This window comes from Neovison vison, chromosome 5 (assembly GCF_020171115.1).
Source record: "Neovison vison isolate M4711 chromosome 5, ASM_NN_V1, whole genome shotgun sequence".
Classification (NCBI taxonomy): Eukaryota; Metazoa; Chordata; class Mammalia; order Carnivora; family Mustelidae; genus Neogale; species Neogale vison.
Window position 1 is genome coordinate 70015725 of NC_058095.1, and position 17114 is coordinate 70032838.

Consider the following 17114-nt stretch of genomic DNA (forward strand, 5'->3'; position numbering starts at 1 on the left):
CTCTAGGGGTCCCCGAGGCGGCCCCAACTTAGAGAAAGCAGGTGTCCAGAACGGGTAGGCCCTTTGCACCGTCACAGTAGACTCCACAAAGATCACAGAGGAACAGTTTGTGTTTGTTTGTTTATTGTGGAGTATTTTACATGCAAGAACCCAAACTAGAGAGACAACATCTGGAAGGAGAGCCAGTGGGTGGGTGGACGCGCTCAGGCTCAAGTGCATGGACCCGCCCTCCAGACCTGGCTCTGCCCGCAGAAACGCACAACAGTGACACAACGCCAGACTCCGGGGACAACTGGACGACAGATGCAACACAGTTCTCTTCACGGTAGCCCCCGACAATCCTGAGACCCTCACAAATTAAGTGCAAACTTTAGGAAATAAATATCCGTCCCCTGTTCTCCAGAAGAGTCTGGAGATCTTTTACACAGAAGGAGTGGAACTCTGGGGTTGACAGCTGTCCCCAGGGGCTGCTGGCTGCAGGGGAAGCCCGGCGTGGACCCTCACGAACCGGGAGGGCAGGGGGTGGGCACTGGGACAGGCGGGTACCTCAAGGGGCGTCTTCTGGAGGTGCACACGCCCCGAGCCATGGTGCTGAAGCTGGCTGCTCCCCACAGGGGTGGACAGCGTTCTGACAGCACAGGGAGAACAGGCTCATGGTGGCCGGGCTGAGAACACAGGACTCTTGGCGGCAGCTTTTCCCCAGCGAGCCCACAGTCCCCCTCAAACCATCCAGAAGGCTGGGTGCACTGAGTCAGAAACGGGTGTATGTGGAGGCAAAGTGGGGGTGGGCGGCAGGAAGAGGAGGAGAGGGTATGTGGGAGGCTGAGCAGCTGTCTGCCACAGGCTGCTGGAGGAGTCCAGGCACCTGCTGCCCCCCGGAGCCATCCAGCGTCCCTGCCACCACTCTCCCAGTTGGGGGCCTTGCGTGGCAGGGCAGGCCCCCTTGCTCTGGACCCCTGGGTGAGCAGGGGAAGGGCAGCAAGCCCCGGCAGACAGCATGGTCGCTCACACGGATGGGGCTGACAACAAAAGACAGGAGGACAGACAACAGACGAACAGTCACCCTTTCCTCTGGTCCACACCGGCGACAAGCCCTGTCAGCTGAGAAAGCCCTTGTCCCCTGCACAGATAAACAGGCGGGTCACCTCTCGGCCTGGCCCCAGGCGGCCGGCTCGGTGCCTGGGGCTCCCGGATAGGGACCCCTCTGCGGCAGGCCAGCCAGAAGCCCACCATGGCCCTGGGTCACTGCTGCCCACTGGCCCCGAAGGCAGGCGGGAAGCCATGGTTAGTTTTCTCGTCTTAGCACACAATGAACACAGAAAAGGTTCAACACATCCCCAAGAAAATATTTTGACAAAATAAATATTTTAACCTATAATCAGGTATAATTAGTGCTTATAAGGAATCCCAGCAATAATTTAGTGTAATTAAGTACATACTGTATCTGTGATTTCTAACACTTGTGGAAAAGCTGGTGGCTCGTGAGGGTCTCCCTCTCCTGGGGCACAGGCACTGGCCAGCTCTCCTGCCAGAGCTCTGCTCCCCTCCCTAAGCAGGTAGCCTGTACTCCCCAGCTGGAAGGCAGCCAGCAGTCTGTGGTTGAGGGGGCTGATGGCCTTGGGGACAGGAAGGGCTGGGCAGCACCCCTTTAAGGCCATTGGGGCCCTGACTTGGCTTTCTGGGCAGGCCTCAAGCATCACCTTGGCCTCCAGGTAGAGGCAGGCTGCCTCTGGACTTGACGCATGTGGGAGCAGGAGGGGCAGCTCCAGGACGGGAAGGCAGGTGACACTTCCCTGCATGGGCCGTCACCTTCCTGTCAGCTTACAGGATCCACCACCACCGCCGGGCTGGCCTGGTCTCTCCAAGCCCGGCCTGGAGTTGGGGTACAGAGCAGCTGTGCTGCGGTCTCCCCAGACAGATGCTGGCCTCGGCTTCACTCACTGCCAGGAGCCCCCCTCCCCTCATGACCCCGTTCTTGTGGAGACTCCCCTTCCTATAAGGCAGGGAGGCTGGTTCTTCCCTCAGAGGATGCCAGGCTCGGTGGCTGTCACAGAACTGACCCCCAAGGCCTAGCTACAAAGGCAGGCCCCCAGCTCTCACAGAGACAAGTGCTCCAGACTGTGCCACATGGTGGGCACCTGGGTCGCTGGGTCCAGCTGAACCATCCCGGCCACCTTCTCTGCAGCTTCTGTCAAGCCAGTTGACTTCAGACATGTGAACATGCAAGCAGGCCTCGGGGGGCTCTGCGTGTGAGCCATGTTGCGGAGAGGGGCAGGTGGCCCGAGGCGCAGGGGCAGGGGGAGGAGAGAGGGCAGGGCTGGAGTTAGGCTGGCTGAGATCTGATCTCTGAGGAGGAGATTCTGCATGTCCCCTGAGGAACTGGAGTGTGACCTCCCCAGCTGGTCCTGCCAGACGAGCCCCCAGCCAGACCCCAGGCCTCCTCTTATGGGGAAGCTGCGGCGTGCGCCTGGGCAAGGGGTTCTGGGCTGGGCGGCGCCTCGCTCTGCATCGGAGGTGTCCAGGCCCAGCCCCAGATGCTTCTCCCAGAGCCCAAGGCACTGGTGTCGGCCTGTGTCAAGGCAGCCTATGTCAAGGAGCTCCCTGCTCCGGCTGCCAGGTGGGAAGGGCTGACGGCACCACGGCTTGCGAACATGTCTGGCGCAGACACTTGGGCAGAGCATACTGGGACATTGACCCGGGCCCCAGAGACTCACAGGCTGGACAGAAGCAGCTGCCACGGTGCTTTCCTTCTTCTGGGCAACCATAGAACAGGGGTGGGTCAGGCTGGCTCGGGCACCTTGCCCATGGCCAGGAGCCACACCAGTAACGGAAGCAAGTGTAGTCAGCCTCAGGCTCGTGTTAGCCTTCCGGGTTGGCTTGGAGAGAGGGTACAAGTTGGTGGCCAGGGGGGTCTGGGGTAGGGGCAGGGGGAGGAGGGCTTGCTGGCTGTCAGGACACAGGGACAACTGCACGAGGGCAGCAGGTGGTGGGCATGGGATGGTTTGGCTTCCGGTAGTGTATCTCTGCGGGGCTAACCCACATGCCTCGTGACCACCATCCGCGGGTTGCGTGCCATCCTCACAACTGCCCCTGGCTCTCCCTCTGCACCCCAGGAGCCTACAGGGCCCCCTTGGTCCCAGGCTCAGCCGCTGAGCTGGTGTGGCCGGGGGCCTGGGCTAGCAGCTTAGTGATGGAGAGAGGGTCAAGAGGACGAGAGGCCTCACACACAGGCACCCACACAGCCTTCTAAAGTGCCAAGCACACCAAGTGCCACAGCGTGACACGCGTCAGGGAGCAGCATTCCAAGGAGGGAGACCAAGCCCACAGGTGCAGACAAGCCCTTTCTGGAACAGGGGCATGGGAGGGTAGGCTGGTCCAAGGAGACCTGCTGAAGCAGGCAGGGGTGGGCTGTGTGGGGGAAGGGCCTGGGGTCTGACCCCCTTCTCTGTGGGAAGGGGACTGGAGAAAAGACAGTCTAGGTGTCTCCTCAGCAAATGGTCCCACGGCCTGCTTTTCTAGGGAGGACATACAGGCAGAGGGAGCCTGTGGGCAGCAGGGGCGGGGGCAGGGGTGAGAGCCTCTGGCAGTCGTGGCACTGTCCCAACCCCCAAAGAGAAGAAGGTGGCTAAAGCTGGTCCCAACTAGTGGGAGGCCTGGGAGCAAACATGGGGCATTTCCATGGAGACACAGCAGCACAGGACCAAGTGGGGACTGGAGATGGGAGGGGCGGCCAGTGCCTCATGTGGACCGGGGAGATAGGAGGTGACCTGCCGTTTGGGGAGCCGAACCGCAGACCAGCTCACAGGGCGAAGAGGGCATCCTCTGACCGTTCTGGCTTCTTCCGGCCGGAGGGGTTTGAGGCTGGGGCCGGGGCCTCCCCTGGGGGCGAGGGGAGGCTGGGGACCATTTCAGCAGCTTTGGCTCTTTCTTCCAGGAACTTGTCGAATTCTGCAATACAAAACCCCGGGCAAGGGCCAGGATTGGTAGGGGGTTAGGCCTGAAGTGAGGCTCAAAGGACCACATCCCACCTGCTCCCCGTGGAGTCCCCTTCCTGTGCCAAGAGGAGTCGCCCCTGTGCAAGTCCCCACCCTCACCACCCTGGCTCTGGGCGGCCTGCCAGGGAAGGAGGCAGGGAGGGGCAGGGGAGCAGCCAGCCTGCACAGGGGCTGATTCTGGGCCCTCTGCTGCCTGAAGACCCAGCCTTGATTCCCTCCTCTGTGGCCTCCCAGGCAAACAGGAAGCCTGGCTGCCGACAGGTGGTTCAGGAGGAAGGGGGCCACTGGCCCTCCAGAAGTGAGGTCACAGGACGCCAGGCCTGAGAAGTGCCCTCTGTGCCCTGTGGACTTCCGGGCACATATCTTGCATCTCCACTGGATTAAGAATTCGGGGGGAGGGACAAACTGGTTAGGACTGCAGGTCTGGGGGCCGTGCTGACCTTGGATGGCCGTCCAGCCCCACTCATCACTAACTCTGGGACCTTCTTCTGACACTTCCCCCCATCAGCACGGGGCCTGGCTGGGGCAGAGCAGAGCAGCCAATGGCAGAGGAGGCCAGGCCAAGCACGGATGGGCACCAGGAGAGGCCCGAGACCATGTAGGTGCCGGCCCCTGTGCACCCCAAAAGCCCTGGGCAGGAAGAACCCACGGAGGGTGGGGAGCTGTCAAGGTGCTGACCAGGTCGTACCTTCACTCGTGACGCCCTCCTCTAGGTCATCGCCCTTCTGCAGGAGGTGCAGAGAAAGCAGCATTAGGGTCCCACCCTAGCGACATGGGTTCAGCCAACCCTCCCATTTCCCCTTCCTGGAGTTCCACAACAGTTGAGGACTGCCTGTCCCAGCAGAGACTCAGACGTTTGTTTTTCCAAAAAGCAAAACCAACACAAAACAGAACAAAAACCCCAAACTGAGTAGTTCTAGGCTTTGATCCTCCAGAAGAGCCAGGAAGAAAAATTTAAAAAAAAGAAAGAAAAGAAAAAAAAAAAAGAGCATAGTCTGGCTCTCTGGGCTGAGCTCCGGACAGGACCAGAGCAGGCTGCTGCGCACCCATCCACATTCTTCCAGAGCAGGGACCTCAGGGAGGCTGAGCCCAAAGCGTGCCTGGGGCCCCCTCGGGTGCTCATTCACTCAGCAGCCACACGGATCTGGGAACACACTGTCCATGCCCACAGCTGGGAACTGCGAGAGCGCCACGAAGCTCCGGGCACAGGGCTAACAAGGAGGCAGTCTTTGGTCACTGGAGTGCCGTCCTGCCAGAAGCTGTGTCCCACAGCCTCCTGTGGCCCAGATTCCGTCACCTGCTGCCAGTCCCCAAGAAGCCATGGAAGCTCCGAGACTTCTTAGCAATGTGGTGGGTAAGACTTATTTGGAGGATGCAGTGGTCCCTGGGAAGTCACTGCACAGCGACAGAGAAGCGAGCTGGATGGGGAAGTGGACAAGGTCTTGGACTCGGCCAGCAGATCTGGCTTCCTTCCTGGCTCTGCCATGACCTGGTACTCAGCCTTGCTGGGTGGGTCCCTGCCTGTTTCTGAACCCCAGGCCCCCCTTGTGAGGGGAAGGCCTTGTTTCTTCCTGCTTCACTTCTTTCTGGGAGACGAGCTATTTCTTTTCTAGGCATTCCCTTGGGAAAGAGGTTGGGGGTATTCTCTTCCTTCCGTGGCAAGGCACCTGGGTGTCTGCCTTGCTGGGCAATGAGTGTTTCAGAAAGCCTGGCTTTGTGGGGAGGTGGTCCCCTGGGGTGCAGAAGGGGGGGCAAGTCAGCAGCCACCTGCCAGCCAGGCCAACCCTGTGGTTAAAGATGTTCTGTTCTGGGGACAGGGTCCCCTAAAGAGGTGGTAGCTAGAAAGAAGAGATGAGGTATCTGCAGGACTGGGACTCTGCCCAGCCATGCCCTTGGGCAAGCTGCTTCCCCTCCCAGAGTACATTTCTTCATCAGCCCCCTAGCCCACAACCCCCACTCTGCGGCCAGGGAAGTGCTTTGTAAGCAGCAGAGGGAGGGACCAGCCACCATAGCCCTCCTTTCTTGGGACCTGCTGCCACTAACAGATGCGTGATGTCCTCACCTTCCTATCCTAGCTCTGCGGCTAAACAGTCTCTAGGGGAAGGGTTCTTTTAAATCCAAGATACCAGAAGACACTAGGGAAGTGGGAATGACAGTAAATTGAAAAACAAAAGCAAAAACAAAACACCCAACTCATCTGTGCAGAATTTCACATGAAAAGGGAAAAAAAATTAAAAATAAACCCCACTAAGATCCAAAAACCCTAAAGCAAAAACCCCCAAAGCAAAACAACAACAAAAAACAAAACAAAAAAAACCCCAAACCAAAAAAACCCACGCACACACACAGCTGCTACAGAACAGTAACCGGGGACAAGTGTGTGCTCTGGAGCCAGCCAGAGCCCTGCCCGCTGCGGCCCCTGGGGCAGCCGGGGTTCGGGGCCCATGCCCGGAGCAGGTGCACTGGGGCAGCCACAGCCCGGGGTGGGCAGGAGGGCATGCGAGCAGAGCCAGCTGGCCACCTTGCTCTGCCACCCCTTGGGGAAGCAGCTGGTGGCCCCTGGCTTGTCGTCAGAAGCGCTTGCCTTGCCACAGCCCGCGCACGATAAAGAAAAGTCAAGTCTCACCAGGTCCGTCCTGAGCCACACTTCAATGTCGTCCATGACAGACGGCTGCCCAACGGGGATCTATGGAGGCGGCAAGCAGCGAGTCAGGCAGCCCCACAGCCAGGTGAGGGGAGACAGAACACCGAACAAAGGAAATGGTCAAAAGCAACCCCCAAACGAAACCAAAACATACACAGAGCAAAAAAATGCGTTGGCACAGCAGGCGCGGGCAACACAAGGCAGCCACATATGAAATGGCAGGTGAGGGAAGCAATGAGGTGGCCAGTTCTAAGAAGCAGGGCTGACCGGGGGTTGGGTGGGGGGACGGGAGGGCAGCGGTACGCGTTCTTGAAATGGATAACTTTTTGACTACTCTCAGCCCAGGGTTGCAAAGCCCCTTCTCGTCTCAGGAAATGCGCTGGTCCTGTAGGCTGGTTTTGAACTTGAGCTCATAGGGTTAGGGCCCTTGGAAGAGTCCTGCCTGTTGGCTGTCTGGCCTCACCCCCAGGGGTGACAAGAGGAGACACCAGGGGGCCCCCTCCAATGTCACTGGGCCAAGGGGCAGTCTGCCCAGAGTGGGGGTGCAGGTGGTCAGGCGGGCACTGAAAGTATTTCGGACTGTATCCTGGTGCACTGGTGAGTGGGAGGAGGGGAGTGCCGGGGACTGGGTAGGCCTGGCTGACAGCAGGCCCATCTCTCGCCAACAGAAATGGGTGCAAGATAGAGCTTTGATTGACCAAAGTCGGCTTTGTGTATCTTCAGGGGAGAATCACGAAGCAGCCCCGGAATGCGGTGGTTCCTAAGTCTCACCCCATCTTCCCGGCTCTCAAGGGCTGGCTGGGCTTCGGGAACCAAAAGAAAGGAGTTCGGGAAGAGAACGGAGAACTGGGGAACAATGGGTGGGTGGGTTCCAAGCCAACGAAGGTATGTCTCACGGGCACCTGAGCCGTCTCCAGGCCTGGCCCAGCCATGCCCAAACCTGGGGGGCAGGAGAGGAGTGAGAAGTGATTCTGAAACCTGCATTTGGCTAGTACACAAGAATAGCTCCCAAGTCCGCTATTTCCAGAAAATTCACTAGCACTGTGTCTATGGCTGGTTTCCCCCAGCGTCACAATCTAGGGTAAGAATACAGTTAAAATAAGCAATCAGCATGCTGCCTTAGTGTTTGCCAAATCTAAAACATAACATGACCTTAACAAAGGAAAAGAACAAAGATTTCCCATAACCAGCCCTGCCCTTATGGGGACAAGCCACTCCTGGAGGCAGAAACCTGCTGCTGACGGGCTTTGCGGTGTGAGGAAGAGAGAGGACTCCTAAGCCTACCAGAGCGCACCAGGCAGGGGTCTGCGATCCTGCAGGAGCTCTGCGCGCCCACACAGCTGGCGCAGCAGCAGCCCCCCCTTCGCTCCAGGCACCTGGGGTAGCTTCCCAGGTCTTGGGCCTAACTAGAGACCCAGCAGTGTCTTCATAAAGGCAACTTCGTAAAGGTGCAAGCCCAACGGCAATCAGATCAGGAAGATTCCATCTATGTTGTCATTAAGTGGGAACTTAATACTGCAACGAAAAAAATGCCAAGTTCAAATCATCCTGAGAGGGCTCCTAGGGACAAGGAACAAGTGATTCTCACTCTGGAGGGCACAGATCCCTGGCATGGATGGGCTAACGGTACCCAAGGCAGCATGCGCCTCCCTCAACAGCAAAAAATGGCAGCAGGACACGTGGGGCATGACCTGCTGATTTCACGCTCGCTGGCAGGACTTCTGTCTTGACTTGTTCGTGGGACAGGAGATGCCAATTTTCATTATCTTGATGCTTCTCTAAGTCAGAATGCCTGGTCTGGGACAATGCATGCCACGCCCAGTTCTCAGAAACAGCCTGGAAAGTTAGCGGTATCTCCAAACAGAAAAAACGCCCAACCACAGTCAGTGGCTGGGAGTGTGCACTGCAGGTTTTATACCGACCCACGTTTAGCCTATCAAGGAGAAATGGAGGTTTGCGGGGCAGAGCTTTCTGATGTGTGGCGGGAGCTTGAGAAAAAGCCATGAAGGGGTCACGGGCCTTCAACCTTCTGATTTGGTTTACAATATTTTTGTCCCTGTTCCAAAGTCAGCCCCTCGAGGTTGGCACCAGTTTTCTTCCTTGAGGATTAATCCCGAAACCCAGCTCACTCAGAAAATAAACATCGACATTTGAGAAACTCCTCAAAACAAAACAAAACAAAACTTCCCAAAAGATGGATCATGGGAACACTTTTTCTCCTTCTCTTAGACGTCTCCTAATAAAACAGTGGGCTTCTGGAAGCACATCCTATAGGCGAAGCCCCGGGAGCCAGGACACCCAGCGATGGGCCCTCGGGCTGGGCTGGTCAGATCATTTTCCAAGCAATCACTTTTCCCTGGATTTGATTCTTCACTCGGGAGCCCTGGAGCCTCTGCTACCCTAAGAAGCCTCAGGTCTTTGGGTAAAAAGGCAGAGCAGGAATGGGGATGGGACTTGGGCAATTCTTCGGCCTCAGTTTCCTTATCTGTGAAATAGGGTGATGGCTGGGTCATACTTAGTTTTCACCACCAAGGACTCCGAACCCCTTAACTTCCAGGTCAGGGTTTCTGTTTCCTAATTCTGAAACCCAGCGATATCGTACACAGCTGGCATTGAGTCCTTCCAGTAAGAAAGGTACTTGGCCTCGGGGTGGGAATCCCCGTTCAGCTACAGGGAGACCTAGGAGTAAAGCTTATAGAACACAGGGCAAGGGTTGAGTTCCTTGTGGTTGGAGAGAACACCTTAGCTATATAAACCTCCCGGCCTGATAAATCAATGCCTTGAGACTTCCAGCCGGGCAAAGTTCCTTCTAGTAGCGCAAGTACTACTGGACTCAGATTAAGCACGCACGCTGCTCCCCAGACAGGAACTGCAGAAACGGGGAGGGAGGAAGAGGAAGCTCTCCTGTCTGCACCGATGGAAGGGAAGGGAGAGGCCTTGGCCAAAGAAGAGGGCAATGGACTCTGTCACTGCCTCGTGGCTTTGGGCACGTCACCAGGCCCCTGGGAGGACCCAGTGTTCTCATCTCCAATGAAACTCAAGCGGATCCCCAAGAGATGTGGCCTCTGCCATGCCATGGTTTTAGCATCTTCTTGGACAATGATCCAGAGCTGAAGGCTGGTCCAAGGGTCTGAAGAGGAAGGTGTTGGGGGAGGGGAACAGAAAGAAAAAGATGCGAAGACAGAAAAATAAAGGAAGCTGGCACAGGACCACCCATCCCACACAGACCAGTGCCCGTGGGGCTGGCTCGGCTGAGGCAATGGGGAGACGTGCCCAGCACATCTGCAGAGTCCGAAGAGAAACTGGCGTGCTGAGCCAGAAGTGGCAGATTTTGACATGAACGCTGGGGGAGCTGTCCGCTGTCCTTCGACGGGCTGCAGGTGTGGGAGAGGTGGTGCCACAGGCCTGGCCACAGCCAGACACCTTTGTGGCTTTGGCCTTGCTGTGTCTGGGGGTCCTCCAGGGATAAGCAGGGCACCCCACCGCTCCCAGGCCCAAACCTGGGCTTTGGCAGCAGCGCACTCCCACTAAACTACCGCTGCTCCTGTCAGGACTTATGCTCAGTCCTTTCAGGGGATGTTCCTGGCTGCGCCCCACACGTGGAGAGGGCGTGGGGCTGAGGGGGGGCACAGTGCATCAGCAGTCTCCGGGCAGGCTGGCTCACCATGCCTCTCAGGGTTCTCTTTGATGGCCAACGAATCTGGGACGGTTAACTGCGGTATTGGTCACCTAGACACCCAGTGTCCCAGGACACTGAGCCCCAACTCTATAAGGCAGCCCACGAGTCTGATCTACCAGGCCAACGGGAGCAATTTCTGAAAAGCTCAGGTGTGTTCTTTCTAGAGAACTGTGAAAGCCTCCCTATGACGCATCCTACTGCCACCAAAACATGAGGAACAGTCTAGAAGCCCTTCAGTCTCACTCAATAGCACAAAAAGTTTCCAAGTAAAGAATTTGTACTTGGGGGGTTTGGAAAGACTCAGGGTTTCTACACTATGGGAAATAAGGCAAAGCAATTAATAGACATTGTTTAAAAGAAACAATAACAACACTGCAGTCAGGCAGGTGAGATACCGGGTTAGCTGTTAGTTGGGCTTATTTCTGGGAAGTTGGAGGCTGGAGCTCTAGTAGGGGGACAGGACGGAAGAGGGGGGCTCTGTATGGGCAGAGGCAGGTGCCACCACCCGCCAAAGCCACACTCAGGGTACTTTGTAAGGGCAGTATCCTTTTTTGCAGGATTAATAGGCACAAGGACACATGGCTGGATCCTCCCAATTTGGAATTGATGTGGACATAGTCTCCAGGAGTCCTGCTCTAAGGTCACCCGCACATGGGACCCAAGCCCCAGCCTGTCCCTGGAGAAGTCAGTGAAGGGCCCGGGCAGCCTACATGTCTCACAACTGCTGCGTGGCCTAGTGTAGCAACACGGCAGTATGGAGTGCCTGCTGCTGGGACCCGAGTGTGTCCATGCAAAGGTCCTTAGCTCCAAGCCAGAGTGGCAGGCAGATGCCCCCACAGCCTTGCATGCTGGCCACACCTTGCTCAGGCAGGTGACCCCCGCTATGCTGCCTCCCATCTCAGACACGCTGGCCACAGGCTATCAGTTATGCGTCCTCCCCCTAGTGTGTGTGCCTAGTGTCTGCCCCGCTCCACCCTACGGGGGACGCATCACGATTTCTCTCCAGTCTGCTTCTGTGCAACCCATCCTGCTCCAGCCTGCACAGACCTTTGGGCTCTTGGTCAGAGGTGCTCAGTGAGGGCCAGGGCTTAACTGGAATGAAATCATCCCTCCAAGGCGAGCGGCCTGGAACAAGGTCATCCTCTTATTCTGTATCAGACTCAGGGCCACTGGACCACATGAGGCAGGAGAGACCCACCCAGGACTCTGTGGCAGAAAAACTCTACTTCATGAGAAACGTGTTTATGATATTAAAACTCCTCCAGCTTAAAACTAATGCTGTACTATATGTTGGCTATCAAATTAAAAAAAACACACACACACACACACAAAAAACAGGGGTGCCTGGGTGGCTCAGTGGGTTAAGCCTCTGCCTTCTGCTCAGGTCATGATCTCAGGGTCCTGGGATAGAGCCCCACATTGGGATGTCTGCTCAGTGGGGAGCCTGTTTCCCTCTCTCTCTCTCTGCCTGCCTACTTGTAATCTCTCTCCCTCTGTCAAAGAAAGAAATAAAATCCTTAAGAACAAAACAAAGCAAAACAAAGAAAACCCTCCCCTGACTTTGTCTTCTTTTGATTCTGCTCCCATTGTGTTTGTGTGTTTCTTAAAGATGTCTCAAATTCTTCTAGGGGATGTAGTGGACACAAATAACTCCATTATAAAAACCCAGCAGCCTAGGACTGCCAAATTGATAGTCTGGAGGGGGCTTCTTCAACCCATCAGATACTTTCGAGTCCATTCCCTCAGAAATGCCCCCCACATCAAAGCAAAAACCACAGAAACTTGTGCTCTATCCTGGAAAACTGAATACTGCCGAGAGCTCCAGAGACAGTAAAAGGAGAGAAAGAGCCCTCCCCTCACTCCCACAAATGTCCCAGACCCTTAAGGCTCAAGGGCACAGACCTCAGCAGAAAACCAGAGAAGGTATTTCCAGGGCCGGAAGTCTGTGGCTTTGGGAGACCGCACAAACGCAGGAGGGGAAAATTTGGCACCCAGTCAGAAAGGAGAGAATGGCCTTGTACTGTCTTAACTCACAAGGGCTCAGCAGGTGACACAGATAAGCGCTGGGGAGGACAGGGGGCTCGGCGCAGCTGGTGACTTCTCACCATTCCTTGGGTTATGAGCCAGCTGTCTATGGGCTCCAGGTCGGAGTGCCCACCTTTACCCCTCTTCTGGGCCGAGGACAGAAAAGTCCCAGAAAGAAAAGTCACAGCAAGACCCAGGATAAAGAAAGCAACAGTATATATCATGGAGACAGAAAAGCCACTGTTCAGAGTTGATCTATCGTCAGTGTGCAAGGAGATGGGACCCGCTGCCCCCCACCCCCACCGTCAGCATGTTCCCCCTTACCTGTCTGAAAAAGAGAAGAGAAGTTTAGTAACCGAGAATCCCAACAGGGTACCAAGTACTCATGCCAACTACCCCTGCACACCTGAAAGATCTCCGTGAGGTCACGGAAGGCTGATCATGCTGCTTCTGCTCATTAGGGCTCTGCGGTTGGCAAAGGGTCAATTTTTCAAAGAACCAGCTTTCACGAAGTCATTTCTACTTTTTTTTCTAACTTATTTCTGCTTTTTTCCTCCTCCTCAGTTACCTGTGCGTTCTTTTTCCAAACTCTTAACTCGAACGCTGAATTTGGGTGTACTGGCCTTTCTGAACAGGTACAAGCATGTAAAAAGTCACGATTTGGGTCTGGCTGCTCGGTGGTGTGGTGCTACAATTCTCTCCCCTTGCCTGTGTTCTCCTCTCCTGTGGCCCGGTTTTCATTTCCAGGTCAGCACAGTTTAGGATACAGGACAGGAGAAGCTGCAATCTTGGCCAGAGGGTGCACGTGGGTCAGTGTGTGTGCACACAGAGACACACCCAGACACACACACACAGGGCGCACAAACCCTGCTTCCCCCCATGCAGCAGTACATATGAAAGCGATCTGCCTACCATCATGCTGGAGTCATCAAAATCTCTAAAAACGGGGAAATGGACCAAGCCACACACCCCGAAGGGTGAAGGGCAGGAAGCTGGCCACCTCTTGTACATACGGATCCAGGCCTGGACACTGATAAGGACAGAGGTGCAGCACGACACACCCTGGGTGTGGATGGGGGCCAGCCCGGGCGACACAGCGGGGAGCTGACCAGGTGGGCCCCGGGGGAGGGATGGGGCTGCCAGCCAGGTTGGGGTGGGACAGGAAGGAGGGGAGGTGCTGGTGGGCCCTCAGCCCGGCCTCCTGAAGCCCTCTGAGTTTGGGAGGAGACATTCCAAGTAATGGGAGAAACAGAGACATGACCACTGCATAGATTTTGGAAGTCCCAGTCCTGGGGTAGGGGTGGGGGTGTGTGGAAAGCCAGACCCAAGGCAGTTGGGCTGGCTCTTCTGTGCCCTCTAGTGGCCAGTGCAGAGGGCCACACAGTCCGGCTACCAAGTTGCCTGAGCCAGAAAAGAGGCACCAAGTCCCTTCCCCAAGGTGAGCCTTCTCATGGAAACCGGTGCCGGCCTGGGCCCATTTGGACATGGGCAGCAGGAGGCCAGGAACTCTTGTTCTGGAAGCCAACCTCCCTTTCCAGTGGGCAGATGAGCACTGCTCCTCTCTAACCCAGCTGGAGGACCCTGAAAGGAGGTTCCGCTGTTCCAGGACCCTTATCCGCCCTCCCCTCTCCGTCCCTGCAGACAGACACTCATTCACACACTGCCACACACATTCCTTAGGTGAAAAAGGGGACGATCCCATGAGAAGCATTAAGACACAGATCCTTTCTCTTGCAATGACCTGAAACCTCAGAATCCACAGCTGCCATCTGGGGCTCTAACAAGCACCACCCTCCACTTCAAAGCACATCTGCCTTTAGCTCTGCCCCTTCCAGAACACCCTCCTGGCCTCCACCCCACGGCTGCTCCCACCCACCTCCAGCCCAGATCTCCAGCCAAATCCTGGCCCTCCGCTGCCTGCTAGTACTGCTGTACTGCGTCGCGAGGCTGACGAAGGACGAGCAGCCCAGATGTGGCTCAGATGAGCTTCTCCCTTCCTTGTATGGGCCCGTTTTTCATCAGAGCGCTGCCGAGCCCCAGGGCAGTGCACCAGCTGACAGACCCCATCTGGCTACGGAGACCTGTGCCCTGAGAGCTTGGGGCCACCAAGGTTGGAAGAGAAGGTGGCTCTGGGGCCAGGCCTCCTAAGAGGGAGGCCCGAGCACACTGCCATCTCTCGGGGCCTGTCCACTCTTGGGTCCACGGGCAGGCTGACTGTACCTCCTCAGTGAGGCAGTCGAGTGCTCTCACGCCGCCGGTCTCCCCCAGTGGGCCCTGCCCCTCACGCAGCCTGGCATCTGTTTTCCTACTAGGCCCGACTTCCCCTCCAGAGGACTGCAGGTAGAAAAACAGACTGGAAAACCTACCACTTCAGAGCTCTGTTTCCGACTGTCCAGTGCAGAAGCCAGTCCTCCGACAGCCTGGGGATCCTCGTAGGTAACCCTGGAGAAAAGCAGCACAGTGAGTTCCCTGCAGTGGTCCCAGGGGACAGGGTGGTGACCCAGAATCACTTTCTAGCCCTGGCACCTCCCTCACGTGTGCCTGGAAAACCATTCCCCACAGCCCTGGCATTGAAGGGCTCGTGCACCGTCTGACTGCAGCTAAAGCCAGAAGGCCAGGGTTCCAGCACTGCCTCAGCCCCTCCTTTCCTCTGGGGTCTGGGCCACTGTCAACATTCCTCTCAAGGAACAATACTAGGGCATCTCCAAAGCCCAATGACAGAAGACGTCAAAAGCGCCCTGAAACTATAGGCAACATTAATTCTTATTTTAAAAGCAGCCGCCGCAGTGGCCTTTGACAAGGCAGGTGGTGACAGCTGGTGAAGCATGAAGGGGGCCTTGGGTTGGGTTTCTGGTTAACCTGTTGATGCGTGAGCATGGAAACGCAGAAAGCCAAGTGCCTCAAGGAGCCGGGCCCCAGGGAGAGGCAGGAAAGCGTTCTTGGCCTGCCTCAAGATTGAACGAGAAGCTCAAAGCCATATTCCTGTGCCTCCCTGAGATGCAGGGAGTGGTCTATTTTGGGACCAACGTCCCGGATTTCATATGGCTTCTCCTGGCAGGCGCTGCCATCAGGGAACCCTCTGCCCACACCCTCATGCAGGCAAACTACACTGGTAAGAGCTACTCCATGCTGTGCCTGGCGGCCCCCCAGCTCTCAGCTCCTCCTCAGCAGCACAGGGAGCGGGAGAACGCAGAGCACTATCTGGTGACTGACGGGAGAAATCCAACCGCAATCAACCCCAAGGCGGGAGCTGTGGGGTGGGGGGTGGGGGTGTTCATTCAAAATCTGTGTCTACTGCCAAGTCCTCACAGACATATTTCAGCGTTCTTGGCAGCCCTGGACTTGGTAACTAAAAGGCGTCTTTGTGTTGGCCTGTGACCAGGCCTGGATCCATCCTCCCCCGATGGCTTCCGAGAGCCACCGAAATGGTCGCCACGTACGTCTTGCGTTGTTCAGCCAAGGAGTTCCCTCTCGTCTGGGCAAACATGTCAAAGCCATCACGGGGATTACACTGCTGGAGTGAACTGAGGGTGCCGCTGACGCTCTCTGTCCCCAAGTCTGTGGCGACAAAACAAAGGAGGGGATGATGAGAATAAAATGTGGCCCGTGGACTAAGGGTCCCGAGGTCTGGAAGGGTGGACAGGTTACGGTTTTACACGGGGAGGCTGGGCAGCGGGGACACAGGCCTCTTCTCGGCACCCCTAGCCCACCACATGCAGGAGGAGCCATGTTGGGGCCCAGATTGGGGGACAGAAACCACGAGCTCCAGAGCTGCTCAAGGTGGGGAAGAGTCATTATGAATAAGGGAGATTGCTGACAGCGAGGAGGAGCCTGGGACCGGTGTCCCTGCAGACATCCTGTGGCGCTCTCATCAGTACGCTCCTCACTGACTCAGTCACACATCTAAGCGCCTGGCTCATGTATTATTTCCTTGATAAAGATTTCGCAGGCACCCACCACGTTCAGAGCCAGATCGTGAGCGGACCCAACTGAGACTAACGCGGTCCTCAGCCTTCGGGCGCACCCACTGGTGGGGCACAGACAGATACCCGCAGGACCTAGCTTGAGATAATTAGAAGGGCCTCAAAACTGACTCACAAGTGGGGCTTAAAGGACAAGGGGGACTCTGTTGCAAGGAGAAGTGGGAGAGAAAGGTACCAAGGCACAGAGCCGGGAAGTCCAGGGTGTGTAGAGTGAACCACGCTTTTGGAGACAATGATGAATGAAAAGGCTAGAAAGGCAGGTGGGCAGTGGCTGGGCTGTGAAAAGCCTCAAAAGCCAGGTAAAGGAGCCAATGAGGAAGACACCAGACCCTTTTTCTTAAAAGGTTTTTAAAATTTATTTGAGAGAGAGAAAACGTGAGCAGAGGGGAGGAGCAAAGGGAGAAGCAGGATCCCCACTGAGCAAGGAGTCCAATGTGAGACTCGATCCCAGGACCCCGAGATCATGACCTGAGCTGAAGGCAGATGCTCAGCCAATGGAGCCACCGAGGCGCCCCAGGCCGTTTTTTGTTTTTTTTTTTTTTAAGATTCATTTGAGAGACAGAGAGAGAGCAAACCTGTGCAAGAGGTAGGGGAAGGTCAGAGGGAGAAGGAGAGAGAGAATCTTAAGCAGGCTCCATGCCCAGCATGGAGCTTGACATGGGCCTTGATCTCATGACCCTGAGTTTATGACCCTGAGACCATGACCTGAGCCAAAATCAAGAGTCGGACGCTTACCCGACTGTGCCACCCAGGCGCCCCAATACTAGACCTTTATTTAAGATGGAAGG

General features: G+C 56.3%; 1 protein-coding gene across 10 annotated transcripts in view; it reads right to left on the reverse strand.

The window, feature by feature from the left end:
* Positions 1-2486: 2486 nt before the first annotated feature.
* The window catches only part of TOM1L2 (target of myb1 like 2 membrane trafficking protein), a 122948-nt gene continuing 108320 nt past the window's right edge, over positions 2487-17114 (reverse strand). For 5 of the 10 annotated variants that reach the window (XM_044249309.1, XM_044249308.1, XM_044249305.1 and 2 more), the window contains 6 exons: positions 15784-15901; positions 14710-14785; positions 12424-12489; positions 6622-6681; positions 4684-4720; positions 2487-3948 (listed from right to left, as the gene is read on the reverse strand). In XM_044249309.1, coding sequence (XP_044105244.1) covers positions 3800-3948; positions 4684-4720; positions 6622-6681; positions 12424-12489; positions 14710-14785; positions 15784-15901 — 506 coding nt within the window. In that variant the 3' untranslated portion in view covers positions 2487-3799. The remainder of the gene's footprint in view (positions 3949-4683; positions 4721-6621; positions 6682-12423; positions 12490-14709; positions 14786-15783; positions 15902-17114) is intronic. The other 5 variants (XM_044249303.1, XM_044249302.1, XM_044249307.1 and 2 more) reach the window with 3 other exon arrangements.